The sequence below is a fragment of the Anser cygnoides genome, chromosome 26 (assembly GCF_040182565.1).
Source record: "Anser cygnoides isolate HZ-2024a breed goose chromosome 26, Taihu_goose_T2T_genome, whole genome shotgun sequence".
NCBI lineage: Eukaryota > Metazoa > Chordata > Aves > Anseriformes > Anatidae > Anser > Anser cygnoides.
In genome coordinates this window covers 5,199,684-5,227,501 of record NC_089898.1, presented here as the reverse complement: position 1 = coordinate 5,227,501, position 27,818 = coordinate 5,199,684, and the positions used below count along the sequence as shown (strand labels likewise).

At 57.5% G+C, this 27,818-nt stretch overlaps 4 protein-coding genes across 4 annotated transcripts; all 4 read right to left on the bottom strand.

The window, feature by feature from the left end:
- Window positions 1–2,320: 2,320 nt before the first annotated feature.
- On the bottom strand, window positions 2,321–3,688 carry LOC136786963 (nascent polypeptide-associated complex subunit alpha, muscle-specific form-like). The gene has a single exon (XM_066983310.1). It carries the CDS (start codon window positions 3,686–3,688, stop codon window positions 2,321–2,323), a length of 1,368 nt encoding a protein of 455 aa, XP_066839411.1.
- A 6,921-nt stretch (window positions 3,689–10,609) lies between these two features.
- LOC136786962 (nascent polypeptide-associated complex subunit alpha, muscle-specific form-like) lies at window positions 10,610–11,977 on the bottom strand. Its single transcript, XM_066983309.1, has one exon. It carries the CDS (start codon window positions 11,975–11,977, stop codon window positions 10,610–10,612), a length of 1,368 nt encoding a protein of 455 aa, XP_066839410.1.
- Window positions 11,978–19,250: 7,273 nt separating this feature from the next.
- Window positions 19,251–20,618, bottom strand: LOC136786961 (nascent polypeptide-associated complex subunit alpha, muscle-specific form-like). Its single transcript, XM_066983308.1, has one exon. The coding sequence runs from the start codon at window positions 20,616–20,618 to the stop codon at window positions 19,251–19,253; it is 1,368 nt and encodes a 455-aa protein (XP_066839409.1).
- A 468-nt stretch (window positions 20,619–21,086) lies between these two features.
- LOC136786960 (hepatocyte growth factor-regulated tyrosine kinase substrate-like) lies at window positions 21,087–22,491 on the bottom strand. The gene is made up of 2 exons (XM_066983307.1): window positions 21,259–22,491; window positions 21,087–21,224 (listed from the first exon to the last, which is right to left on the bottom strand). Exons 1-2 carry the CDS (start codon window positions 21,793–21,795, stop codon window positions 21,087–21,089), a joined length of 675 nt encoding a protein of 224 aa, XP_066839408.1. The 5' UTR covers window positions 21,796–22,491.
- Window positions 22,492–27,818: the final 5,327 nt, after the last annotated feature.

Sequence of the window (27,818 nt, the reverse complement as noted above, 5' to 3'; positions counted from 1 at the left end):
TAATCCATTTGTTGGAAACCACTGGAAAACAATGGAAAGCTATTCTAATACGAAGTACGCTCATTCTAATACAAAAAAACACACCCCTAGAGTGAGAGACCCCAGCCCAACAGGAGACCCTTCCCCTCTGAGGATGCGCAGAATCATTTTGTCATGTCAGCCGTAGGCTAATTCTGGAACCTGTGAGAAGTTAGGGGATTGTACTAGCATGGAAATGTAGTGATAAAAGATTGTATCAAGCGTGGCGTGGAAAATCTTTCCATGTGCTGGCTTTGTGGGAAACCACCTGGTACCCAGACTCGCGCAGTTCTGAAAGAAAACTGTGTCTCGACCTGGTGTCTGGATTGGCTTCTTGCGCATCGGGTAACAAATCCAAACTTTTCTCGGACAACTTGGCGAGCTGTAAATCTCTGGCACTGCCAGCATCGGGGCACACCTTTCTAAAACCTTTTAGCAGCGCCGTAGGATACCACATTTGTTCAGGGCTGAATTCCAAAGCCATCGGAGGTGGCAATCGTGATAAAACCCGGCCCACATCCCCCCCCAGCCCTTGCCACCTGTAGCCATCCTGCCTCAGGGCTGATCGCTGGCTGGAATTTTTAACTCCTTGTCTAACCACAGAGGTTGTCATTCGGGGACAAATACTGGGTTAAGTTCACCGTCGGTGCAAGAGGAGCACGTGCTACCTGCAAGTGGGCAAAAGCATCAGCAAACATAGGCCAGCCCCCAGGGATCATAAACAACAAGAAAGGGATTAAGAAAAAGCACCTAAAAAGCACAGAAAAACAACACCAGAAAGGAAAAAATCAACATTGTGACCAGCAACTATCAATCTCAGAGAAAGCTTATAAGAAACACTCTTTTAAAACATTCCGGTCAGATGTGACGTTAGCTCAACCCTTTGTGCCCCAGCTTGGCTGCCAAAAAGTCTGTTGTGGTGTAACCCGGCAGGCCGCTCAGCACCACACATCTGTTCGCTCACGTCCCCCCATCCTGAGTGAACGTGCAGAGAATCGGAAGGAAAATAAAAGCTCATAGGCATTGATAAAGAGTTTAATAATAAAGGAATAGAAAATAATAATACAAATCATACAATACATTAAAAAGACAATCAATAAAATTTATTAATGTAAACAATTTTTTCCCAGCCTAATGCTCTCCTATCACCACCATGATCACAACATCACAAAATATCACAAAAAATCCACCATGATCACAATATCACAAAATCACCTAGCAATTTCCCATCATTTCACACTAATGAATCCCCATCACCGTCATGACTTCCCATCCCACTGATCATTTCCTATCCCAGCAACCTCCCATTGCTGATCCCAAGGCTCAGTTCCCAACTCCCATCCATCCATCCATCCATCCATCCATCCATCCATCCATCCATCCATCCATCCATCCATCCATCCATCCACCCATTTTCTCCCGTCCGTGCTGGCCATGCCCACATCCATTCACGGACTGAGCATGGGCAGCGGGAGCGGGCTGCATTAAATCCCCTCGGCATCCCACTGCCAGAACAACTGCAGGCAGAGGCGTTGCTGAGTGAACACCTACACTAGAGGAATTTAAGAAAAAAGGCAATAAAGCAGAGAAAGGACCAGAAAGGAAGAAATAAGCTTTCAATCCCTGCCATTTTGTGTCCCAACAAGCAGTTCCCATGCCCAAACTTGCCCATGCCAGGTATTGCCCATCCCAACAGCTTCCATCGCAACACTCCCAACACTCATTCGTGACCCCCCCATCTCCCATCCCCCCCCGTTGCCCATCCCTGACAGTGAGAAACACTGACTAGCTACAGCACTAAAGAAGGGTAAGGGCAAGCGAGAGGGGAAAGGGCTGAAGAGTGCGGCTCAAGCTGGAGCAGGTGCCTGCAGAGGTCTCTGTGCCTGCGTGCTGAGCTCAGCGCCACTGGGTGCTGCAGGGGCCGTCGAGGAGCGCAGGGTCACGGGTAGCCGGCATACTTGGCTATGGCCCCGTCTTTCTGCCGCTGCGCGAAGAATTGCACAGGGCCGATCTTCATCTGGTGGGCCGCCCGCTGCCGCTCCTCCTGGGCCAGCTGCTTCAGGCGCTCCCGCTCGGGACGCTGCTGCAGCGTGATGGGCACCGGCTCCTCCTGCTCCTCCAGCGGCGTGGGCGCCGCGTCACCGCCTGCCCAGGGCCCCACGCAGGGCACGTAGTCCACGCGGGGCCGTGCCAGGGGCTGCAGCATGCGCGGCTGTGTGGGCAGAGCCCCCCGCTGCGCTTGGCCCCCCGCGGCTGGCAGGCACAGCGCTCTGGGCGCCTGCTCTAGGGCAGCGTCCCCTGTTCACGCCGTGCTGCCTGGTGGTGCCGGCACCACCTTCTCTTTGCCGCCAGCTGGGGATTGGGGGGCAGCGGGCACAGCTGGCACTGTCTGCGCGGCGCTGGGCATCGTGCTGGGGCTGCTGGAGGTGGGCTGCGGCTGCACGCAGGGCAGCTGGCGCCCTGGCCCCAGCGCCTTCGCCCTGGCCCCCAGCGGCTGCAAAGTCTCGCTGGGGGTCTTTGTGTCCCGGCGCTGGCGCTGCAGCGTCTTGGCCCTGACGCCTTGGGGACAGAGGCTGTCCTGGGGCCGCACGGCACCGGGCTCCGCGCTCGGAGTCTCCGGCAGCAGCCGCGCTCTGCGGGGAGGCGGCGACGCTGCTCCTTGCCCCCCAGCAGCCCCCGGGCTTCGGGCTCTCTTGCTGGGCGCCCGGCTGTTGTTGGTCGCTGGCTGCTGCCTGCCGCTGCCGTCTTTCCTGCTGCTGCCACGGCGTCCTGGGGCCTTGGACATCCTGGCGTCCCTGGCACGGCGTCCCTGGCAAGGCGTCTCGGGGCCTTGGACACCCTGGCCCAGCAGCATCTTCCTGTCCTTGCCAGGGGGTTTCTCCGTTGCTGGCCTCTTGGGCTGGGAGCTCTCCGCTGTCCTGGGGGTGCTGGTGGGCGCGCGGCGCTTGGCCCCCCGCTTGGTGCCGGTGGACACAGGGGCAGCCAGGGGGCTCTTGAGGGGACCCAGGGGGCATGTGGGCAGGGGTGTCCTCTGCTCACTGAGGACTTGGGTGTCAGGGGACCTCTTGGGGGGACTCAGGGGGGGTTTGGGCAGGGGTCTACTAGGGGAACTGAGGACCTGGGTGTCAGGGGACCTCCTGGGGGGACTCAGGGGTGGACTGGGTAGGGGTCTACTAAGGGCACCGGGCAGGGGACTGGCTGCAGGGCTGAGCGGGGGGCTCAATGCCAGCACAATAGGGGACTGCACCAACAGCCCACCCCCAACCTTCTCGGGGTACACCCCAGGGGTTGAGGGTACCTCACCGAGGGCTCCTGTGGCTTCCAGTCCCTGCGTGCTCGGCTCCTCGATGTCCTCGGAGAGGTCGGGCAGCTGGGAGAGGAGGCGGCTGAGGGCAGGACTGCTGGGCGAATCGGGGAAGGCGTCCTGGGGCTCCACGGCCTCGAGCCAGCTGAACAGCTCCTCCGTGCCGGGGATGTCCAGGTCGGCCAGGAGCTGGTCCTGCAGGTGCTGCAGCAGCTGGCTGTCCCCTGCCAGCTCTGGAAAGGCCTCGGCGAAGGCATCAGGGCCCAGCTCGGGCAGCTGCGGGGGCTCCTCAGGCACCTGCGGGGCTGTCGCCGCTGAGGACGAAGCAAGAAAATCCCCCAAGACGGGCGATGTCAGCTTTCCCATGGCTCATGGGTGTGGGGCGACAACGGGGCGGCTGTGCCAGCGCCAAACTCACCGTCGGGCGTCGCCGTCTGGGTGCTGCGGGTCGATGGAGCCAGGAAAGGCTCGGGGGGAGTGGGGTCAGGCAGCGGGGGCCCCTGGTCCTCGCTGAGCCCCACGGCGTGGTCGCAGGGCTCCGGCAGCTGCCCCTGGCTGCTGGTCACGGTGCGGGGCGTGGGGAGCGCCTGCCCCCGGAGCCGAGGCCCCGGGACGAGGGGTGGCGGGGGCCTGCGGTGGGCGGGGGCCTGCAACAGGCAGGTGCCTGCGGGGTGCAGGGGCTCCCCGTGGAGCACGGCCCTGGGCCCCAGCCCCAGCGCATGGTGGGGCACCAGTGTCCCCGTCACCATGGGCTGTCCGCACTGGCAGACAGGGGCACAGGGAAGAGCGGTGTGGGGGAGCTGCCCCACGGGGGGGAGCTGCACCACCTGCAGGTTATGCCCCACGGGGGGGAGCTGCACCGGCTGCAGGTTATGCTCCTCGGGTGGGAGCTGCACCACCTGCAGGTTATGCCCCACGGGGGGGAGCTGCACCGGCTGCAGGTTATGCCCCACGGGTGGGAGGTGCACCACCTGCAGGTTATGCCCCACGGGTGGGAGCTGCACCGGCTGCAGGATATGCCCCACAGGGGGGAGCTGCACCAGAGGCAGGTGGTGCCCCCCGGGTGGGAGGTGCCCCCCAGGTGGCAGCTGCGCCACGGGTGGGAGCTGCAGCACCTGCCCCTGGACCTCCGGCACCACGTGCCAGACGGTGGCCTGGGGCAGCGCGTAGGAGAGGGTGGGTACCTGGGGGGGCTGCAAGGGCACCGCCATCGCTCCGGGGAAGGAGGGCAGCAGCCAGGCAGCCACCGTTGGCGGCTCAGCTGGGACAACGAAGGGGGAGTTGGGCGTCTGCGGCACCGGCGGCAGCCGTCTGGGGAATCTCTCTGTGAGGAAAAAGGGCGCTGGGCTGAGCTCTCGGGCGCTGGGCTCGCCGGCAGGGCCGCAGCCCCGGGAGGAGCGGGAGCCCGCTGCTGTACCTGCCATGGTCGCTGGAGAGTGGGGCGGTTCGTTGGGGAACCTGGGCAACGGGGGCTCCGCCCCAACGGCTGACCAGCCCCTCACCGCCATCTTGGTGAGGACTGCAGTTTCTCTACCCAAGCAGGCTTCCCAGCGCCATCAGTTTCCATCCCCATGAGCCTTTCCCGTCCCAGTCCTCATTTGCCAGGCCCAGGGGGGTTTCGCACTCCAACACTTTCCCCTCCCAAGGATTTTCCATCCCAAGACTTTTCCATCCCAAGACTTTTCATCCTCCCGGCGATTTCCCATCCCGACAGTTTCACAGCCCAACAGATTCCCATGCAAACTATTTCCCATCAGCACGAAGCGTTTCTTAATCCCATGAGATCTCATCCCAAAGACTTCCCGTCCCTTGCATTTCTTTTCCAACTATTTCCTACCGCAACGAATCGTACCCACCCCATTCAAGATTTCCCATCCCAATAATTTCCCATCCCAAGAGAGATTTCCCTACCCCAATGCTTTTCCTTTCCAATGATTTCCTCCCCAAGGAAGATTTCCCATCCCAATGCCTTTCCTTAAGGATGCCTTCCTCCCCAAGGAAGGTATCTCATCCCAATGCTTTTCCTTCCCAAGGAAGCTTTCCCATCCCAAGGAAGATTTCCCATCTCTTTCATTTCCTAGCCCCATGGCTTTCCAGCCCAAGGAAGTCTTCCCATCCCAGCAATCATTTCTCATCCCACTCATCATTTCCCATCCCCACGATTTCCCATTTTCACCATCCAAAAGACAGCTTAGCCAGCCCACAGCTAGAGAGAGATCACAACAGGGATTTGTACGATTCTGGTAGATTCAAGGGCATGGACACTTGGCGTGCTAACGATTGCACTTTATTCCAGGGCAACACAGATCACCGGTACCAAGAGCGCTATGATGAATCTGGCGAAGATGTAGATAGATGGTTCTTGCAGGTATTACCAGGAAATAAACAGGTGTCTGCACTTCTCTCTAGCTACCTTAGTAAAAGATCGGAAGGGTAGAGCACTAATTAACAGTAGCATTATAAGAGGCACTACTGTGGCAGTGAAAATACCAGCAGGACATTGGCGTCTCCCATTGCACCATGCAGACCTCCATGCCTTGAGTGCCACCAGCAGTACTCCATGCGAGCTGGACGCTCAGGGCACTTATGGCCACCCACCTTTGTGAGGTCAAAGGCTGACAGTGACTCTCTGCTGACCTCACACGGCTCTCGGGCACCCCGATGGCAGCACTGACGGCGCTAAGCTGACTGCCATGAGCAAAGGCTGACATGAAATGGCTGCTGCGCAACGCCAGGAGCAATGTCTGCCGGGCCGGGGGTTCGGATGGGAGCTCAGCCTTCGGCCTGGGAACTGCGCCTGGGAGCCAGGGACGTCCTCGATGTGCAGCTGGACACCTGGGCCTGAGAAAGCAAGGTTTCTTGAAAGAAAATTGGAAACATCGTCACCTAGTGGCTGTCTCAGGGGGACGGATCGAAACGCACAGCATCTCCTGGTTACCTGAAGTGCTGGTGTCCTACGCCCTCGTATGTCTCAATGACATAAAAAGGGACAGATTTTTACCCCAAATGCAGCTCCTTTCTGTGGGAAGCTTCCCGTGCTGCGCATCCTCCTCTCTTTCTAGTATGTGGCTTCGACTTTAGGCGTGTTGTTTTTTCTCCTTGTGAGAAACAAAGTTGTGTTTTTGCAATAGAAGGTGTTTTTGCAGTGGAAAAATCCACTAACCTTGCATATGCAAAAGTGGCATTGTGTGTGGCATAGCAGTGGGGACTCTGTTAAGCAGATAAGGGGAAGGTCCCACTGTCCCAAAATCACGAGGATAGCTAAGAAAAACAGGATGAGCAGTGCGAGATCAGTAAAAGCAAAGATCACGGGCCCTCTAGTCACAAGAGAAGAAGGAAAAAATAAAAGGTTAAGGAGAAATTAACGGTTGGTCAAATAAAATTGTACGTATATGGTATAGTAGTGCGTCGAGTAGGCTGTGAACCCGTAGTACTCAGCCAATGAAGAAACGGGAGAAATCAGGTGTCGGGTAATAGGGAATACACGGTTATGATAAACTTTTACTGCGCGCTCCTGCTTGCAGGATGCCCGCCATTGCAATCGCGAATAAAAAAGCTCCACAGAAGATCCTGTCTGAAGAAAATTATTGAGATTTTTCTCAGGGTTTAGGGGCTCGTCCCGGATCTTGTTGCCTACCAGAGAGTTCTTGCTACCACAGACAGGAAGGTGCACCCTCTGATTTCAGCGGTCCCGTCGGGGGTGGTGGCTTGTCTCGGGATGGCTGACAAAGGACTGAGACTGTTCATCTGAAGACAGGCTCTGAGAAGAACTGGGGAGAAAGGAGGCCAATACAGACAGACCACAGAGCACAGCCCAGACACAGCCCAGCCAGAGCACGTACACAGCACAGAGAGCACAGACACAGCCCGGACACAGCACAGACACAGCACGGACACAGCACAGAGAGCACAGACACAGCCCGGACACAGCACAGACAGAGCCCAGCCAGAGCCCAGACACAGCACAGAGCCCAGACACAGCACGGACAGAGCCCAGACACGGCCCAGACACAGCCCAGACACAGCACGGACAGAGCACGGACAGAGCACAGACAGAGCACGGACAGAGCCCAGACACAGCCCAGACACAGCCCGGACACAGCACGGACAGAGCACAGAGAGCACAGGCCCAGCACAGAGCACAGGCACAGCACAGACACAGCCCGGACACCGGAGCCGTTATCCCAGCATGGCAGCAGCAAGGTGACAATGTGCTCGCCTGGAGGACAGCTGAAATCTTTCCGCATGTCTCACAGCTCACCCAGAGATCGGGATCACCTGGTTACTGCTGCTTTTAGATGGTGGTCTTCAGCCTGCTGTTCCCTAGGACGGCCCTCCACTGGGGTAGTCTGCTTCGCCTTCCTATTGCTCCTTCCCCTTCTCAGTAGGACTCTCTTCCCTTACTAAACGAGATGACTTGTGCATCCATTCTTTCATCTTGTGTGTATCGGTGACTGGGAATGCCACAGGGCAGTCCCCGGAGCCAGCTGTAGGGTCCGTCAGAGGGTTGGAGTGGCTGCAGGGCCTGTCAGCGGGGCTGGAGAGGCCGCAGGGCCCGTCAAAGGGGTTGGAGTGGCTGCGGGTAACATCCCAGGGCTCGGAAGGGCCTCAGAGCCCATCCCAGGGCTTGGAGGGCCTTCAGGGTGCGTCACAGGCTTGCATCAGATCAAGACACATTTTCATAGACCCACACAATTTCTCTTGAAGGTGCTGAATTGTACTGAATAGTCTTCAAAACACATAGAGCAGACCCAGCAAACAAGCCGCTGGTGCTAGGAACTGGGTTTTGTTTTTGTTTGTTTGTTTGTTTTTCGTTAACTTTGTTTCATGAGAACAGATACCAAATGGGTATTTTCAGGCAAGGGCAAAGATGACCCTGGAGTTGGAGCTATCTAAAGGATGAATAACTAGGAATCTATTTACTCGAGAAGACCCTTTTGTAAGGAAAAATCCTACACACGTGCACTGGAGTTTGATACTAATCCATCTGTTGGAAACCACTGGAAAACAATGGAAAGCTATTCTAATACGAAGTACGCTCATTCTAATGCAAAAAATCACACCCCTAGAGTGAGAGACCCCAGCCCAACAGGAGACCCTTCCCCTCTGAGGATGCGCAGAATCATTTTGTCATGTCAGCCGTAGGCTAATTCTGGAACCTGTGAGAAGTTAGGGGATTGTACTAGCATGGAAATGTAGTGATAAAAGATTGTATCGAGCGTGGCGTGGAAAATCTTTCCATGTGCTGGCTTTGTGGGAAACCACCTGGTACCCAGACTCGCGCAGTTCTGAAAGAAAACTGTGTCTCGACCTGGTGTCTGGATTGGCTTCTTGCGCATCGGGTAACAAATCCAAACTTTTCTCGGACAACTTGGCGAGCTGTAAATCTCTGGCACTGCCAGCATCGGGGCACACCTTTCTAAAACCTTTTAGCAGCGCCGTAGGATACCACATTTGTTCAGGGCTGAATTCCAAAGCCATCGGAGGTGGCAATCGTGATAAAACCCGGCCCACATCCCCCCCCAGCCCTTGCCACCTGTAGCCATCCTGCCTCAGGGCTGATCGCTGGCTGGAATTTTTAACTCCTTGTCTAACCACAGAGGTTGTCATTCGGGGACAAATACTGGGTTAAGTTCACCGTCGGTGCAAGAGGAGCACGTGCTACCTGCAAGTGGGCAAAAGCATCAGCAAACATAGGCCAGCCCCCAGGGATCATAAACAACAAGAAAGGGATTAAGAAAAAGCACCTAAAAAGCACAGAAAAACAACACCAGAAAGGAAAAAATCAACATTGTGACCAGCAACTATCAATCTCAGAGAAAGCTTATAAGAAACACTCTTTTAAAACATTCCGGTCAGATGTGACGTTAGCTCAACCCTTTGTGCCCCAGCTTGGCTGCCAAAAAGTCTGTTGTGGTGTAACCCGGCAGGCCGCTCAGCACCACACATCTGTTCGCTCACGTCCCCCCATCCTGAGTGAACGTGCAGAGAATCGGAAGGAAAATAAAAGCTCATAGGCATTGATAAAGAGTTTAATAATAAAGGAATAGAAAATAATAATACAAATCATACAATACATTAAAAAGACAATCAATAAAATTTATTAATGTAAACAATTTTTTCCCAGCCTAATGCTCTCCTATCACCACCATGATCACAACATCACAAAATATCACAAAAAATCCACCATGATCACAATATCACAAAATCACCTAGCAATTTCCCATCATTTCACACTAATGAATCCCCATCACCGTCATGACTTCCCATCCCACTGATCATTTCCTATCCCAGCAACCTCCCATTGCTGATCCCAAGGCTCAGTTCCCAACTCCCATCCATCCATCCATCCATCCATCCATCCATCCATCCATCCATCCATCCATCCATCCACCCATTTTCTCCCGTCCGTGCTGGCCATGCCCACATCCATTCACGGACTGAGCATGGGCAGCGGGAGCGGGCTGCATTAAATCCCCTCGGCATCCCACTGCCAGAACAACTGCAGGCAGAGGCGTTGCTGAGTGAACACCTACACTAGAGGAATTTAAGAAAAAAGGCAATAAAGCAGAGAAAGGACCAGAAAGGAAGAAATAAGCTTTCAATCCCTGCCATTTTGTGTCCCAACAAGCAGTTCCCATGCCCAAACTTGCCCATGCCAGGTATTGCCCATCCCAACAGCTTCCATCGCAACACTCCCAACACTCATTCGTGACCCCCCCATCTCCCATCCCCCCCCGTTGCCCATCCCTGACAGTGAGAAACACTGACTAGCTACAGCACTAAAGAAGGGTAAGGGCAAGCGAGAGGGGAAAGGGCTGAAGAGTGCGGCTCAAGCTGGAGCAGGTGCCTGCAGAGGTCTCTGTGCCTGCGTGCTGAGCTCAGCGCCACTGGGTGCTGCAGGGGCCGTCGAGGAGCGCAGGGTCACGGGTAGCCGGCATACTTGGCTATGGCCCCGTCTTTCTGCCGCTGCGCGAAGAATTGCACAGGGCCGATCTTCATCTGGTGGGCCGCCCGCTGCCGCTCCTCCTGGGCCAGCTGCTTCAGGCGCTCCCGCTCGGGACGCTGCTGCAGCGTGATGGGCACCGGCTCCTCCTGCTCCTCCAGCGGCGTGGGCGCCGCGTCACCGCCTGCCCAGGGCCCCACGCAGGGCACGTAGTCCACGCGGGGCCGTGCCAGGGGCTGCAGCATGCGCGGCTGTGTGGGCAGAGCCCCCCGCTGCGCTTGGCCCCCCGCGGCTGGCAGGCACAGCGCTCTGGGCGCCTGCTCTAGGGCAGCGTCCCCTGTTCACGCCGTGCTGCCTGGTGGTGCCGGCACCACCTTCTCTTTGCCACCAGCTGGGGATTGGGGGGCAGCGGGCACAGCTGGCACTGTCTGCGCGGCGCTGGGCATCGTGCTGGGGCTGCTGGAGGTGGGCTGCGGCTGCACACAGGGCAGCTGGCGCCCTGGCCCCAGCGCCTTCGCCCTGGCCCCCAGCGGCTGCAAAGTCTCGCTGGGGGTCTTTGTGTCCCGGCGCTGGCGCTGCAGCGTCTTGGCCCTGACGCCTTGGGGACAGAGGCTGTCCTGGGGCCGCACGGCACCGGGCTCCGCGCTCGGAGTCTCCGGCAGCAGCCGCGCTCTGCGGGGAGGCGGCGACGCTGCTCCTTGCCCCCCAGCAGCCCCCGGGCTTCGGGCTCTCTTGCTGGGCGCCCGGCTGTTGTTGGTCGCTGGCTGCTGCCTGCCGCTGCCGTCTTTCCTGCTGCTGCCACGGCGTCCTGGGGCCTTGGACATCCTGGCGTCCCTGGCACGGCATCCCTGGCAAGGCGTCTCGGGGCCTTGGACACCCTGGCCCAGCAGCATCTTCCTGTCCTTGCCAGGGGGTTTCTCCGTTGCTGGCCTCTTGGGCTGGGAGCTCTCCGCTGTCCTGGGGGTGCTGGTGGGCGCGCGGCGCTTGGCCCCCCGCTTGGTGCCGGTGGACCCAGGGGCAGCCAGGGGGCTCTTGAGGGGACCCAGGGGGCATGTGGGCAGGGGTGTCCTCTGCTCACTGAGGACTTGGGTGTCAGGGGACCTCTTGGGGGGACTCAGGGGGGGTTTGGGCAGGGGTCTACTAGGGGAACTGAGGACCTGGGTGTCAGGGGACCTCCTGGGGGGACTCAGGGGTGGACTGGGTAGGGGTCTACTAAGGGCACCGGGCAGGGGACTGGCTGCAGGGCTGAGCGGGGGGCTCAATGCCAGCACAATAGGGGACTGCACCAACAGCCCACCCCCAACCTTCTCGGGGTACACCCCAGGGGTTGAGGGTACCTCACCGAGGGCTCCTGTGGCTTCCAGTCCCTGCGTGCTCGGCTCCTCGATGTCCTCGGAGAGGTCGGGCAGCTGGGAGAGGAGGCGGCTGAGGGCAGGACTGCTGGGCGAATCGGGGAAGGCGTCCTGGGGCTCCACGGCCTCGAGCCAGCTGAACAGCTCCTCCGTGCCGGGGATGTCCAGGTCGGCCAGGAGCTGGTCCTGCAGGTGCTGCAGCAGCTGGCTGTCCCCTGCCAGCTCTGGAAAGGCCTCGGCGAAGGCATCAGGGCCCAGCTCGGGCAGCTGCGGGGGCTCCTCAGGCACCTGCGGGGCTGTCGCCGCTGAGGACGAAGCAAGAAAATCCCCCAAGACGGGCGATGTCAGCTTTCCCATGGCTCATGGGTGTGGGGCGACAACGGGGCGGCTGTGCCAGCGCCAAACTCACCGTCGGGCGTCGCCGTCTGGGTGCTGCGGGTCGATGGAGCCAGGAAAGGCTCGGGGGGAGTGGGGTCAGGCAGCGGGGGCCCCTGGTCCTCGCTGAGCCCCACGGCGTGGTCGCAGGGCTCCGGCAGCTGCCCCTGGCTGCTGGTCACGGTGCGGGGCGTGGGGAGCGCCTGCCCCCGGAGCCGAGGCCCCGGGACGAGGGGTGGCGGGGGCCTGCGGTGGGCGGGGGCCTGCAACAGGCAGGTGCCTGCGGGGTGCAGGGGCTCCCCGTGGAGCACGGCCCTGGGCCCCAGCCCCAGCGCATGGTGGGGCACCAGTGTCCCCGTCACCATGGGCTGTCCGCACTGGCAGACAGGGGCACAGGGAAGAGCGGTGTGGGGGAGCTGCCCCACGGGGGGGAGCTGCACCACCTGCAGGTTATGCCCCACGGGGGGGAGCTGCACCGGCTGCAGGTTATGCTCCTCGGGTGGGAGCTGCACCACCTGCAGGTTATGCCCCACGGGGGGGAGCTGCACCACCTGCAGGTTATGCCCCACGGGGGGGAGCTGCACCACCTGCAGGTTATGCCCCACGGGGGGGAGCTGCACCACCTGCAGGTTATGCCCCACGGGGGAGAGCTGCACCGGCTGCAGGATATGCCCCACAGGGGGGAGCTGCACCAGAGGCAGGTGGTGCCCCTCGGGTGGGATGTGCCCCCCAGGTGGCAGCTGCGCCACGGGTGGGAGCTGCAGCACCTGCCCCTGGACCTCCGGCACCACGTGCCAGACGGTGGCCTGGGGCAGCGCGTAGGAGAGGGTGGGTACCTGGGGGGGCTGCAAGGGCACCGCCATCGCTCCGGGGAAGGAGGGCAGCAGCCAGGCAGCCACCGTTGGCGGCTCAGCTGGAACAACGAAGGGGGAGTTGGGCGTCTGCGGCACCGGCGGCAGCCGTCTGGGGAATCTCTCTGTGAGGAAAAAGGGCGCTGGGCTGAGCTCTCGGGCGCTGGGCTCGCCGGCAGGGCCGCAGCCCCGGGAGGAGCGGGAGCCCGCTGCTGTACCTGCCATGGTCGCTGGAGAGTGGGGCGGTTCGTTGGGGAACCCGGGCAACGGGGGCTCCGCCCCAACGGCTGGCCAGCCCCTCACCGCCATCTTGGTGAGGACTGCAGTTTCTCTACCCAAGCAGGCTTCCCAGCGCCATCAGTTTCCATCCCCATGAGCCTTTCCCGTCCCAGTCCTCATTTGCCAGGCCCAGGGGGGTTTCGCACTCCAACACTTTCCCCTCCCAAGGATTTTCCATCCCAAGACTTTTCCATCCCAAGACTTTTCATCCTCCCGGCGATTTCCCATCCCGACAGTTTCACAGCCCAACAGATTCCCATGCAAACTATTTCCCATCAGCACGAAGCGTTTCTTAATCCCATGAGATCTCATCCCAAAGACTTCCCATCCCTTGCATTTCTTTTCCAACTATTTCCTACCGCAACGAATCGTACCCACCCCATTCAAGATTTCCCATCCCAATAATTTCCCATCCCAAGAGAGATTTCCCTACCCCAATGCTTTTCCTTTCCAATGATTTCCTCCCCAAGGAAGATTTCCCATCCCAATGCCTTTCCTTAAGGATGACTTCCTCCCCAAGGAAGGTATCTCATCCCAATGCTTTTCCTTCCCAAGGAAGCTTTCCCATCCCAAGGAAGCTTTCCCGTCTCTTTCATTTCCTAGCCCCATGGCTTTCCAGCCCAAGGAAGTCTTCCCATCCCAGCAATCATTTCTCATCCCACTCATCATTTCCCATCCCCACGATTTCCCATTTTCACCATCCAAAAGACAGCTTAGCCAGCCCACAGCTAGAGAGAGATCACAACAGGGATTTGTACGATTCTGGTAGATTCAAGGGCATGGACACTTGGCGTGCTAACGATTGCACTTTATTACAGAGCAACACAGATCACCGGTACCAAGAGCGCTATGATGAATCTGGTGAAGATGTAGATAGATGGTTCTTGCAGGTATTACCAGGAAATAAACAGGTGTCTGCACTTCTCTCTAGCTACCTTAGTAAAAGATCGGAAGGGTAGAGCACTAATTAACAGTAGCATTATAAGAGGCACTACTGTGGCAGTGAAAATACCAGCAGGACATCGGCGTCTCCCATTGCACCATGCAGACCTCCATGCCTTGAGTGCCACCAGCAGTACTCCATGCGAGCTGGACGCTCAGGGCACTTATGGCCACCCACCTTTGTGAGGTCAAAGGCTGACAGTGACTCTCTGCTGACCTCACACGGCTCTCGGGCACCCCGATGGCAGCACTGACGGCGCTAAGCTGACTGCCATGAGCAAAGGCTGACATGAAATGGCTGCTGCGCAACGCCAGGAGCAATGTCTGCCGGGCCGGGGGTTCGGATGGGAGCTCGGCCTTCGGCCTGGGAACTGCGCCTGGGAGCCAGGGACGTCCTCGATGTGCAGCTGGACACCTGGGCCTGAGAAAGCAAGGTTTCTTGAAAGAAAATTGGAAACATCGTCACCTAGTGGCTGTCTCAGGGGGACGGATCGAAACGCACAGCATCTCTTGGTTACCTGAAGTGCTGGTGTCCTACGCCCTCGTATGTCTCAATGACATTAAAAGGGACAGATTTTTACCCCAAATGCAGCTCCTTTCTGTGGGAAGCTTCCCGTGCTGCGCATCCTCCTCTCTTTCTAGCATGTGGCTTCGACTTTAGGCGTGTTGTTTTTTCTCCTTGTGAGAAACAAAGTTGTGTTTTTGCAATAGAAGGTGTTTTTGCAGTGGAAAAATCCACTAACCTTGCATATGCAAAAGTGGCATTGTGTGGCATAGCAGTGGGGAATCCGTTAAGCAGATAAGGGGAAGGTCCCACTGTCCCAAAATAACGAGGATAGCTAAGAAAAACAGGATGAGCAGTGCGAGATCAGTAAAAGCAAAGATCACGGGCCCTCTAGTCACAAGAGAAGAAGGAAAAAATAAAAGGTTAAGGAGAAATTAACGGTTGGTCAAATAAAATTGTACGTATATGGTATAGTAGTGCGTCGAGTAGGCTGTGAACCCGTAGTACTCAGCCAATGAAGAAACGGGAGAAATCAGGTGTCGGGTAATAGGGAATACACGGTTATGATAAACTTTTACTGCGCGCTCCTGCTTGCAGGATGCCCGCCATTGCAATCGCGAATAAAAAAGCTCCACAGAAGATCCTGTCTGAAGAAAATTATTGAGATTTTTCTCAGGGTGTAGGGGCTCGTCCCGGATCTTGTTGCCTACCAGAGAGTTCTTGCTACCACAGACAGGAAGGTGCACCCTCTGATTTCAGCGGTCCCGTCGGGGGTGGTGGCTTGTCTCGGGATGGCTGACAAAGGACTGAGACTGTTCATCTGAAGACAGGCTCTGAGAAGAACTGGGGAGAAAGGAGGCCAATACAGACAGACCACAGAGCACAGCCCAGACACAGCCCAGCCAGAGCACGTACACAGCACAGAGAGCACAGACACAGCCCGGACAGAGCCCAGCCAGAGCACGGACACAGCACAGAGAGCCCAGACACAGCCCAGCCAGAGCACGTACACAGCACAGAGAGCACAGACACAGCCCGGACACAGCACAGACACAGCACGGACACAGCACAGACACAGCCCAGCCAGAGCCCAGACACAGCACGGACAGAGCCCAGCCAGAGCCCAGACACAGCACAGGCACAGCACAGACGGAGCACAGACAGAGCAGAGAGAGCACACACACAGCACAGAGCCCAGACACAGCACGGACAGAGCCCAGACACGGCCCAGACACAGCCCAGACACAGCACGGACAGAGCCCGGACAGAGCACGGACAGAGCACAGACAGAGCACAGACACAGCACAGAGAGCACAGGCCCAGCACAGAGCACAGGCACAGCACAGACACAGCACAGAGAGCACAGACACAGCCCGGACAGAGCCCAGACACAGCTCAGACACAGCACAGAGAGCACAGACACAGCGCAGATGGAGACCAGACAGAGCACGGACAGAGCCCAGACAGAGCACGGACAGAGCCCAGACACAGCCCAGACACAGCCCGGACACAGCCCGGACAGAGCACAGAGAGCACAGGCCCAGCACAGAGCACAGGCACAGCACAGACACAGCCCGGACACCGGAGCCGTTATCCCAGCATGGCAGCAGCAAGGTGACAATGTGCTCGCCTGGAGGACAGCTGAAATCTTTCCGCATGTCTCACAGCTCACCCAGAGATCGGGATCACCTGGTTACTGCTGCTTTTAGATGGTGGTCTTCAGCCTGCTGTTCCCTAGGACGGCCCTCCACTGGGGTAGTCTGCTTCGCCTTCCTATTGCTCCTTCCCCTTCTCAGTAGGACTCTCTTCCCTTACTAAACGAGATGACTTGTGCATCCATTCTTTCATCTTGTGTGTATCGGTGCCTGGGAATGCCACAGGGCAGTCCCCGGAGCCAGCTGTAGGGTCCGTCAGAGGGTTGGAGTGGCTGCAGGGCCTGTCAGCGGGGCTGGAGAGGCCGCAGGGCCCGTCAAAGGGGTTGGAGTGGCTGCGGGTAACATCCCAGGGCTCGGAAGGGCCTCAGAGCCCATCCCAGGGCTTGGAGGGCCTTCAGGGTGCGTCACAGGCTTGCATCAGATCAAGACGCATTTTCATAGACCCACACAATTTCTCTTGAAGGTGCTGAATTGGACTGAATAGTCTTCAAAACACATAGAGCAGACCCAGCTAACAAGCCGCTGGTGCTAGGAACTGGGTTTTGTTTTTGTTTGTTTGTTTGTTTTTCGTTAACTTTGTTTCATGAGAACAGATACCAAATGGGTATTTTCAGGCAAGGGCAAAGATGACCCTGGAGTTGAAGCTATCTAAAGGATGAATAACTAGGAATCTATTTACTCGAGAAGACCCTTTTGTAAGGAAAAATCCTACACACGTGCACTGGAGTTTGATACTAATCCATTTGTTGGAAACCACTGGAAAACAATGGAAAGCTATTCTAATACGAAGTACGCTCATTCTAATGCAAAAAATCACAGCCCTAGAGTGAGAGACCCCAGCCCAAGAGGAGACCCTTCCCCTCTGAGGATGCGCAGAATCATTTTGTCATGTCAGCCGTAGGCTAATTCTGGAACCTGTGAGAAGTTAGGGGATTGTACTAGCATGGAAATGTAGTGATAAAAGATTGTATCAAGCGTGGCGTGGAAAATCTTTCCATGTGCTGGCTTTGTGGGAAACCACCTGGTACCCAGACTCGCGCAGTTCTGAAAGAAAACTGTGTCTCGACCTGGTGTCTGGATTGGCTTCTTGCGCATTGGGTAACAAATCCAAACTTTTCTCGGACAACTTGGCGAGCTGTAAATCTCTGGCACTGCCAGCATCGGGGCACACCTTTCTAAAACCTTTTAGCAGCGCCGTAGGATACCACATTTGTTCAGGGCTGAATTCCAAAGCCATCGGAGGTGGCAATCGTGATAAAAACCGGCCCACATCCCCCCCCAGCCCTTGCCACCTGTAGCCATCCTGCCTCAGGGCTGATCGCTGGCTGGAATTTTTAACTCCTTGTCTAACCACAGAGGTTGTCATTCGGGGACAAATACTGGGTTAAGTTCACCGTCGGTGCAAGAGGAGCACGTGCTACCTGCAAGTGGGCAAAACCATCAGCAAACATAGGCCAGCCCCCAGGGATCATAAACAACAAGAAAGGGATTAAGAAAAAGCACCTAAAAAGCACAGAAAAACAACACCAGAAAGGAAAAAATCAACATTGTGACCAGCAACTATCAATCTCAGAGAAAGCTTATAAGAAACACTCTTTTAAAACATTCCGGTCAGATGTGACGTTAGCTCAACCCTTTGTGCCCCAGCTTGGCTGCCAAAAAGTCTGTTGTGGTGTAACCCGGCAGGCCGCTCAGCACCACACATCTGTTCGCTCACGTCCCCCCATCCTGAGTGAACGTGCAGAGAATCGGAAGGAAAATAAAAGCTCATAGGCATTGATAAAGAGTTTAATAATAAAGGAATAGAAAATAATAATACAAATCATACAATACATTAAAAAGACAATCAATAAAATTTATTAATGTAAACAATTTTTTCCCAGCCTAATGCTCTCCTATCACCACCATGATCACAACATCACAAAATATCACAAAAAATCCACCATGATCACAATATCACAAAATCACCTAGCAATTTCCCATCATTTCACACTAATGAATCCCCATCACCGTCATGACTTCCCATCCCACTGATCATTTCCTATCCCAGCAACCTCCCATTGCTGATCCCAAGGCTCAGTTCCCAACTCCCATCCATCCATCCATCCATCCATCCATCCATCCATCCACCCATTTTTTCCCGTCCGTGCTGGCCATGCCCACATCCATTCACGGACTGAGCATGGGCAGCGGGAGCGGGCTGCATTAAATCCCCTCGGCATCCCACTGCCAGAACAACTGCAGGCAGAGGCGTTGCTGAGTGAACACCTACACTAGAGGAATTTAAGAAAAAAGGCTATAAAGCAGAGAAAGGACCAGAAAGGAAGAAATAAGCTTTCAATCCCTGCCATTTTGTGTCCCAACAAGCAGTTCCCATGCCCAAACTTGCCCATGCCAGGTATTGCCCATCCCAACAGCTTCCATCGCAACACTCCCAACACTCATTCGTGACCCCCCCATCTCCCATCCCCCCCCGTTGCCCATCCCTGACAGTGAGAAACACTGACTAGCTACAGCACTAAAGAAGGGTAAGGGCAAGCGAGAGGGGAAAGGGCTGAAGAGTGCGGCTCAAGCTGGAGCAGGTGCCTGCAGAGGTCTCTGTGCCTGCGTGCTGAGCTCAGCGCCACTGGGTGCTGCAGGGGCCGTCGAGGAGCGCAGGGTCACGGGTAGCCGGCATACTTGGCTATGGCCCCGTCTTTCTGCCGCTGCGCGAAGAATTGCACAGGGCCGATCTTCATCTGGTGGGCCGCCCGCTGCCGCTCCTCCTGGGCCAGCTGCTTCAGGCGCTCCCGCTCGGGACGCTGCTGCAGCGTGATGGGCACCGGCTCCTCCTGCTCCTCCAGCGGCGTGGGCGCCGCGTCACCGCCTGCCCAGGGCCCCACGCAGGGCACGTAGTCCACGCGGGGCCGTGCCAGGGGCTGCAGCATGCGCGGCTGTGTGGGCAGAGCCCCCCGCTGCGCTTGGCCCCCCGCGGCTGGCAGGCACAGCGCTCTGGGCGCCTGCTCTAGGGCAGCGTCCCCTGTTCACGCCGTGCTGCCTGGTGGTGCCGGCACCACCTTCTCTTTGCCGCCAGCTGGGGATTGGGGGGCAGCGGGCACAGCTGGCACTGTCTGCGCGGCGCTGGGCATCGTGCTGGGGCTGCTGGAGGTGGGCTGCGGCTGCACGCAGGGCAGCTGGCGCCCTGGCCCCAGCGCCTTCGCCCTGGCCCCCAGCGGCTGCAAAGTCTCGCTGGGGGTCTTTGTGCCCCGGCGCTGGCGCTGCAGCGTCTTGGCCCTGACGCCTTGGGGACAGAGGCTGTCCTGGGGCCGCACGGCACCGGGCTCCGCGCTCGGAGTCTCCGGCAGCAGCCGCGCTCTGCGGGGGGGCGGCGACGCTGCTCCTTGCCCCCCAGCAGCCCCCGGGCTTCGGGCTCTCTTGCTGGGCGCCCGGCTGTTGTTGGTCGCTGGCTGCTGCCTGCCGCTGCCGTCTTTCCTGCTGCTGCCACGGCGTCCTGGGGCCTTGGACATCCTGGCGTCCCTGGCACGGCGTCCCTGGCAAGGCGTCTCGGGGCCTTGGACACCCTGGCCCAGCAGCATCTTCCTGTCCTTGCCAGGGGGTTTCTCCGTTGCTGGCCTCTTGGGCTGGGAGCTCTCCGCTGTCCTGGGGGTGCTGGTGGGCGCGCGGCGCTTGGCCCCCCGCTTGGTGCCGGTGGACACAGGGGCAGCCAGGGGGCTCTTGAGGGGACCCAGGGGGCATGTGGGCAGGGGTGTCCTCTGCTCACTGAGGACTTGGGTGTCAGGGGACCTCTTGGGGGGACTCAGGGGGGGTTTGGGCAGGGGTCTACTAGGGGAACTGAGGACCTGGGTGTCAGGGGACCTCCTGGGGGGACTCAGGGGTGGACTGGGTAGGGGTCTACTAAGGGCACCGGGCAGGGGACTGGCTGCAGGGCTGAGCGGGGGGCTCAATGCCAGCACAATAGGGGACTGCACCAACAGCCCACCCCCAACCTTCTCGGGGTACACCCCAGGGGTTGAGGGTACCTCACCGAGGGCTCCTGTGGCTTCCAGTCCCTGCGTGCTCGGCTCCTCGATGTCCTCGGAGAGGTCGGGCAGCTGGGAGAGGAGGCGGCTGAGGGCAGGACTGCTGGGCGAATCGGGGAAGGCGTCCTGGGGCTCCACGGCCTCGAGCCAGCTGAACAGCTCCTCCGTGCCGGGGATGTCCAGGTCGGCCAGGAGCTGGTCCTGCAGGTGCTGCAGCAGCTGGCTGTCCCCTGCCAGCTCTGGAAAGGCCTCGGCGAAGGCATCAGGGCCCAGCTCGGGCAGCTGCGGGGGCTCCTCAGGCACCTGCGGGGCTGTCGCCGCTGAGGACGAAGCAAGAAAATCCCCCAAGACGGGCGATGTCAGCTTTCCCATGGCTCATGGGTGTGGGGCGACAACGGGGCGGCTGTGCCAGCGCCAAACTCACCGTCGGGCGTCGCCGTCTGGGTGCTGCGGGTCGATGGAGCCAGGAAAGGCTCGGGGGGAGTGGGGTCAGGCAGCGGGGGCCCCTGGTCCTCGCTGAGCCCCACGGCGTGGTCGCAGGGCTCCGGCAGCTGCCCCTGGCTGCTGGTCACGGTGCGGGGCGTGGGGAGCGCCTGCCCCCGGAGCCGAGGCCCCGGGACGAGGGGTGGCGGGGGCCTGCGGTGGGCGGGGGCCTGCAACAGGCAGGTGCCTGCGGGGTGCAGGGGCTCCCCGTGGAGCACGGCCCTGGGCCCCAGCCCCAGCGCATGGTGGGGCACCAGTGTCCCCGTCACCATGGGCTGTCCGCACTGGCAGACAGGGGCACAGGGAAGAGCGGTGTGGGGGAGCTGCCCCACGGGGGGGAGCTGCACCACCTGCAGGTTATGCCCCACAGGGGGGGAGCTGCACCGGCTGCAGGTTATGCTCCTCGGGTGGGAGGTGCACCACCTGCAGGTTATGCCCCACGGGGGAGAGCTGCACCGGCTGCAGGATATGCTCCTCGGGTGGGAGGTGCACCACCTGCAGATTATGCCCCACGGGGGGGGTGCACCACCTGCAGGTTATGCCCCACGGGGGGGAGCTGCACCGGCTGCAGGATATGCCCCACAGGGGGGAGCTGCACCAGCTGCAGGTGGTGCCCCTCGGGTGGGAGGTGCCCCCCAGGTGGCAGCTGCGCCACGGGTGGGAGCTGCAGCACCTGCCCCTGGACCTCCGGCACCACGTGCCAGACGGTGGCCTGGGGCAGCGCGTAGGAGAGGGTGGGTACCTGGGGGGGCTGCAAGGGCACCGCCATCGCTCCGGGGAAGGAGGGCAGCAGCCAGGCAGCCACCGTTGGCGGCTCAGCTGGGACAACGAAGGGGGAGTTGGGCGTCTGCGGCACCGGCGGCAGCCGTCTGGGGAATCTCTCTGTGAGGAAAAAGGGCGCTGGGCTGAGCTCTCGGGCGCTGGGCTCGCCGGCAGGGCCGCAGCCCCGGGAGGAGCGGGAGCCCGCTGCTGTACCTGCCATGGTCGCTGGAGAGTGGGGCGGTTCGTTGGGGAACCCGGGCAACGGGGGCTCCGCCCCAACGGCTGACCAGCCCCTCACCGCCATCTTGGTGAGGACTGCAGTTTCTCTACCCAAGCAGGCTTCCCAGCGCCATCAGTTTCCATCCCCATGAGCCTTTCCCGTCCCAGTCCTCATTTGCCAGGCCCAGGGGGGTTTCGCACTCCAACACTTTCCCCTCCCAAGGATTTTCCATCCCAAGACTTTTCCATCCCAAGACTTTTCATCCTCCCGGCGATTTCCCATCCCGACAGTTTCACAGCCCAACAGATTCCCATGCAAACTATTTCCCATCAGCACGAAGCGTTTCTTAATCCCATGAGATCTCATCCCAAAGACTTCCCATCCCTTGCATTTCTTTTCCAACTATTTCCTACCGCAACGAATCGTACCCACCCCATTCAAGATTTCCCATCCCAATAATTTCCCATCCCAAGAGAGATTTCCCTACCCCAATGCTTTTCCTTTCCAATGATTTCCTCCCCAAGGAAGATTTCCCATCCCAATGCCTTTCCTTAAGGATGACTTCCTCCCCAAGGAAGGTATCTCATCCCAATGCTTTTCCTTCCCAAGGAAGCTTTCCCATCCCAAGGAAGATTTCCCATCTCTTTCATTTCCTAGCCCCATGGCTTTCCAGCCCAAGGAAGTCTTCCCATCCCAGCAATCATTTCTCATCCCACTCATCATTTCCCATCCCCACGATTTCCCATTTTCACCATCCAAAAGACAGCTTAGCCAGCCCACAGCTAGAGAGAGATCCCAACAGGGATTTGTACGATTCTGGTAGATTCAAGGGCATGGACACTTGGCGTGCTAACGATTGCACTTTATTCCAGAGCAACACAGATCAGCGGTACCAAGAGCGCTATGATGAATCTGGCGAAGATGTAGATAGATGGTTCTTGCAGGTATTACCAGGAAATAAACAGGTGTCTGCACTTCTCTCTAGCTACCTTAGTAAAAGATCGGAAGGGTAGAGCACTAATTAACAGTAGCATTATAAGAGGCACTACTGTGGCAGTGAAAATACCAGCAGGACATCGGCGTCTCCCATTGCACCATGCAGACCTCCATGCCTTGAGTGCCACCAGCAGTACTCCATGCGAGCTGGACGCTCAGGGCACTTATGGCCACCCACCTTTGTGAGGTCAAAGGCTGACAGTGACTCTCTGCTGACCTCACACGGCTCTCGGGCACCCCGATGGCAGCACTGACGGCGCTAAGCTGACTGCCATGAGCAAAGGCTGACATGAAATGGCTGCTGCGCAACGCCAGGAGCAATGTCTGCCGGGCCGGGGGTTCGGATGGGAGCTCGGCCTTCGGCCTGGGAACTGCGCCTGGGAGCCAGGGACGTCCTCGATGTGCAGCTGGACACCTGGGCCTGAGAAAGCAAGGTTTCTTGAAAGAAAATTGGAAACATCGTCACCTAGTGGCTGTCTCAGGGGGACGGATCGAAACGCACAGCATCTCCTGGTTACCTGAAGTGCTGGTGTCCTACGCCCTCGTATGTCTCAATGACATAAAAAGGGACAGATTTTTACCCCAAATGCAGCTCCTTTCTGTGGGAAGCTTCCCGTGCTGCGCATCCTCCTCTCTTTCTAGTATGTGGCTTCGACTTTAGGCGTGTTGTTTTTTCTCCTTGTGAGAAACAAAGTTGTGTTTTTGCAATAGAAGGTGTTTTTGCAGTGGAAAAATCCACTAACCTTGCATATGCAAAAGTGGCATTGTGTGGCATAGCAGTGGGGAATCCGTTAAGCAGATAAGGGGAAGGTCCCACTGTCCCAAAATCACGAGGATAGCTAAGAAAAACAGGATGAGCAGTGCGAGATCAGTAAAAGCAAAGATCACGGGCCCTCTAGTCACAAGAGAAGAAGGAAAAAATAAAAGGTTAAGGAGAAATTAACGGTTGGTCAAATAAAATTGTACGTATATGGTATAGTAGTGCGTCGAGTAGGCTGTGAGCCTGTAGTACTCAGCCAATGAAGAAACGGGAGAAATCAGGTGTCGGGTAATAGGGAATACACGGTTATGATAAACTTTTACTGCGCGCTCCTGCTTGCAGGATGCCCGCCATTGCAATCGCGAATAAAAAAGCTCCACAGAAGATCCTGTCTGAAGAAAATTATTGAGATTTTTCTCAGGGTTTAGGGGCTCGTCCCGGATCTTGTTGCCTACCAGAGAGTTCTTGCTACCACAGACAGGAAGGTGCACCCTCTGATTTCAGCGGTCCCGTCGGGGGTGGTGGCTTGTCTCGGGATGGCTGACAAAGGACTGAGACTGTTCATCTGAAGACAGGCTCTGAGAAGAACTGGGGAGAAAGGAGGCCAATACAGACAGACCACAGAGCACAGCCCAGACACAGCCCAGCCAGAGCACGTACACAGCACAGAGAGCACAGACACAGCCCGGACACAGCACAGACACAGCACGGACAGAGCCCAGCCAGAGCCCAGACACAGCACAGGCACAGCACAGACGGAGCACAGACAGAGCAGAGAGAGCACACACACAGCACAGAGCCCAGACACAGCACGGACAGAGCACAGACACAGCCCAGACACAGCCCAGACACAGCCCAGACACAGCACGGACACAGCCCGGACACAGCACGGACAGAGCACAGAGAGCACAGGCCCAGCACAGAGCACAGGCACAGCACAGACACAGCCCGGACACCGGAGCCGTTATCCCAGCATGGCAGCAGCAAGGTGACAATGTGCTCGCCTGGAGGACAGCTGAAATCTTTCCGCATGTCTCACAGCTCACCCAGAGATCGGGATCACCTGGTTACTGCTGCTTGTAGATGGTGGTCTTCAGCCTGCTGTTCCCTAGGACGGCCCTCCACTGGGGTAGTCTGCTTCGCCTTCCTATTGCTCCTTCCCCTTCTCAGTAGGACTCTCTTCCCTTACTAAACGAGATGACTTGTGCATCCATTCTTTCATCTTGTGTGTATCGGTGCCTGGGAATGCCACAGGGCAGTCCCCGGAGCCAGCTGTAGGGTCCGTCAGAGGGTTGGAGTGGCTGCAGGGCCTGTCAGCGGGGCTGGAGAGGCCGCAGGGCCCGTCAAAGGGGTTGGAGTGGCTGCGGGTAACATCCCAGGGCTCGGAAGGGCCTCAGAGCCCATCCCAGGGCTTGGAGGGCCTTCAGGGTGCGTCACAGGCTTGCATCAGATCAAGACGCATTTTCATAGACCCACACAATTTCTCTTGAAGGTGCTGAATTGTACTGAATAGTCTTCAAAACACATAGAGCAGACCCAGCAAACAAGCCGCTGGTGCTAGGAACTGGGTTTTGTTTTTGTTTGTTTGTTTGTTTTTCGTTAACTTTGTTTCATGAGAACAGATACCAAATGGGTATTTTCAGGCAAGGGCAAAGATGACCCTGGAGTTGAAGCTATCTAAAGGATGAATAACTAGGAATCTATTTACTCGAGAAGACCCTTTTGTAAGGAAAAATCCTACACACGTGCACTGGAGTTTGATACTAATCCATTTGTTGGAAACCACTGGAAAACAATGGAAAGCTATTCTAATACGAAGTACGCTCATTCTAATGCAAAAAATCACACCCCTAGAGTGAGAGACCCCAGCCCAACAGGAGACCCTTCCCCTCTGAGGATGCGCAGAATCATTTTGTCATGTCAGCCGTAGGCTAATTCTGGAACCTGTGAGAAGTTAGGGGATTGTACTAGCATGGAAATGTAGTGATAAAAGATTGTATCAAGCGTGGCGTGGAAAATCTTTCCATGTGCTGGCTTTGTGGGAAACCACCTGGTACCCAGACTCGCGCAGTTCTGAAAGAAAACTGTGTCTCGACCTGGTGTCTGGATTGGCTTCTTGCGCATCGGGTAACAAATCCAAACTTTTCTCGGACAACTTGGCGAGCTGTAAATCTCTGGCACTGCCAGCATCGGGGCACACCTTTCTAAAACCTTTTAGCAGCGCCGTAGGATACCACATTTGTTCAGGGCTGAATTCCAAAGCCATCGGAGGTGGCAATCGTGATAAAACCCGGCCCACATCCCCCCCCAGCCCTTGCCACCTGTAGCCATCCTGCCTCAGGGCTGATCGCTGGCTGGAATTTTTAACTCCTTGTCTAACCACAGAGGTTGTCATTCGGGGACAAATACTGGGTTAAGTTCACCGTCGGTGCAAGAGGAGCACGTGCTACCTGCAAGTGGGCAAAAGCATCAGCAAACATAGGCCAGCCCCCAGGGATCATAAACAACAAGAAAGGGATTAAGAAAAAGCACCTAAAAAGCACAGAAAAACAACACCAGAAAGGAAAAAATCAACATTGTGACCAGCAACTATCAATCTCAGAGAAAGCTTATAAGAAACACTCTTTTAAAACATTCCGGTCAGATGTGACGTTAGCTCAACCCTTTGTGCCCCAGCTTGGCTGCCAAAAAGTCTGTTGTGGTGTAACCCGGCAGGCCGCTCAGCACCACACATCTGTTCGCTCACGTCCCCCCATCCTGAGTGAACGTGCAGAGAATCGGAAGGAAAATAAAAGCTCATAGGCATTGATAAAGAGTTTAATAATAAAGGAATAGAAAATAATAATACAAATCATACAATACATTAAAAAGACAATCAATAAAATTTATTAATGTAAACAATTTTTTCCCAGCCTAATGCTCTCCTATCACCACCATGATCACAACATCACAAAATATCACAAAAAATCCACCATGATCACAATATCACAAAATCACCTAGCAATTTCCCATCATTTCACACTAATGAATCCCCATCACCGTCATGACTTCCCATCCCACTGATCATTTCCTATCCCAGCAACCTCCCATTGCTGATCCCAAGGCTCAGTTCCCAACTCCCATCCATCCATCCATCCATCCATCCATCCATCCATCCATCCATCCATCCATCCATCCACCCATTTTCTCCCGTCCGTGCTGGCCATGCCCACATCCATTCACGGACTGAGCATGGGCAGCGGGAGCGGGCTGCATTAAATCCCCTCGGCATCCCACTGCCAGAACAACTGCAGGCAGAGGCGTTGCTGAGTGAACACCTACACTAGAGGAATTTAAGAAAAAAGGCTATAAAGCAGAGAAAGGACCAGAAAGGAAGAAATAAGCTTTCAATCCCTGCCATTTTGTGTCCCAACAAGCAGTTCCCATGCCCAAACTTGCCCATGCCAGGTATTGCCCATCCCAACAGCTTCCATCGCAACACTCCCAACACTCATTCGTGACCCCCCCATCTCCCATCCCCCCCCGTTGCCCATCCCTGACAGTGAGAAACACTGACTAGCTACAGCACTAAAGAAGGGTAAGGGCAAGCGAGAGGGGAAAGGGCTGAAGAGTGCGGCTCAAGCTGGAGCAGGTGCCTGCAGAGGTCTCTGTGCCTGCGTGCTGAGCTCAGCGCCACTGGGTGCTGCAGGGGCCGTCGAGGAGCGCAGGGTCACGGGTAGCCGGCATACTTGGCTATGGCCCCGTCTTTCTGCCGCTGCGCGAAGAATTGCACAGGGCCGATCTTCATCTGGTGGGCCGCCCGCTGCCGCTCCTCCTGGGCCAGCTGCTTCAGGCGCTCCCGCTCGGGACGCTGCTGCAGCGTGATGGGCACCGGCTCCTCCTGCTCCTCCAGCGGCGTGGGCGCCGCGTCACCGCCTGCCCAGGGCCCCACGCAGGGCACGTAGTCCACGCGGGGCCGTGCCAGGGGCTGCAGCATGCGCGGCTGTGTGGGCAGAGCCCCCCGCTGCGCTTGGCCCCCCGCGGCTGGCAGGCACAGCGCTCTGGGCGCCTGCTCTAGGGCAGCGTCCCCTGTTCACGCCGTGCTGCCTGGTGGTGCCGGCACCACCTTCTCTTTGCCGCCAGCTGGGGATTGGGGGGCAGCGGGCACAGCGCTGGAGCCTGGCACTGTCTGCGCGGCGCTGGGCATCGTGCTGGGGCTGCTGGAGGTGGGCTGCGGCTGCACGCAGGGCAGCTGGCGCACTGGCCCCAGCGCCTTCGCCCTGACCCCCAGCGGCTGCAAAGTCTCGCTGGGGGTCTTTGTGCCCCGGCGCTGGCGCTGCAGCGTCTTGGCCCTGACGCCTTGGGGACAGAG

What these genes read in the sequence shown, in the direction of transcription:
- LOC136786963 (XM_066983310.1), bottom strand. Translation starts at nt 3,688, where the DNA reads ATGGGAAAGCTGACATCGCCCGTCTTGGGGGATTTTCTTGCTTCGTCC.
- LOC136786962 (XM_066983309.1), bottom strand. Translation starts at nt 11,977, where the DNA reads ATGGGAAAGCTGACATCGCCCGTCTTGGGGGATTTTCTTGCTTCGTCC.
- LOC136786960 (XM_066983307.1), bottom strand. Translation starts at nt 21,795, where the DNA reads ATGGCGGTGAGGGGCTGGTCAGCCGTTGGGGCGGAGCCCCCGTTGCCC. An exon ending in CCGTGGGGCATAACCTGCAG is followed by an intron (nt 21,225 to 21,258) that starts GTGGTGCACCCC and finishes CATAATCTGCAG; the next exon opens with GTGGTGCACCTCCCACCCGA.
- LOC136786961 (XM_066983308.1), bottom strand. Translation starts at nt 20,618, where the DNA reads ATGGGAAAGCTGACATCGCCCGTCTTGGGGGATTTTCTTGCTTCGTCC.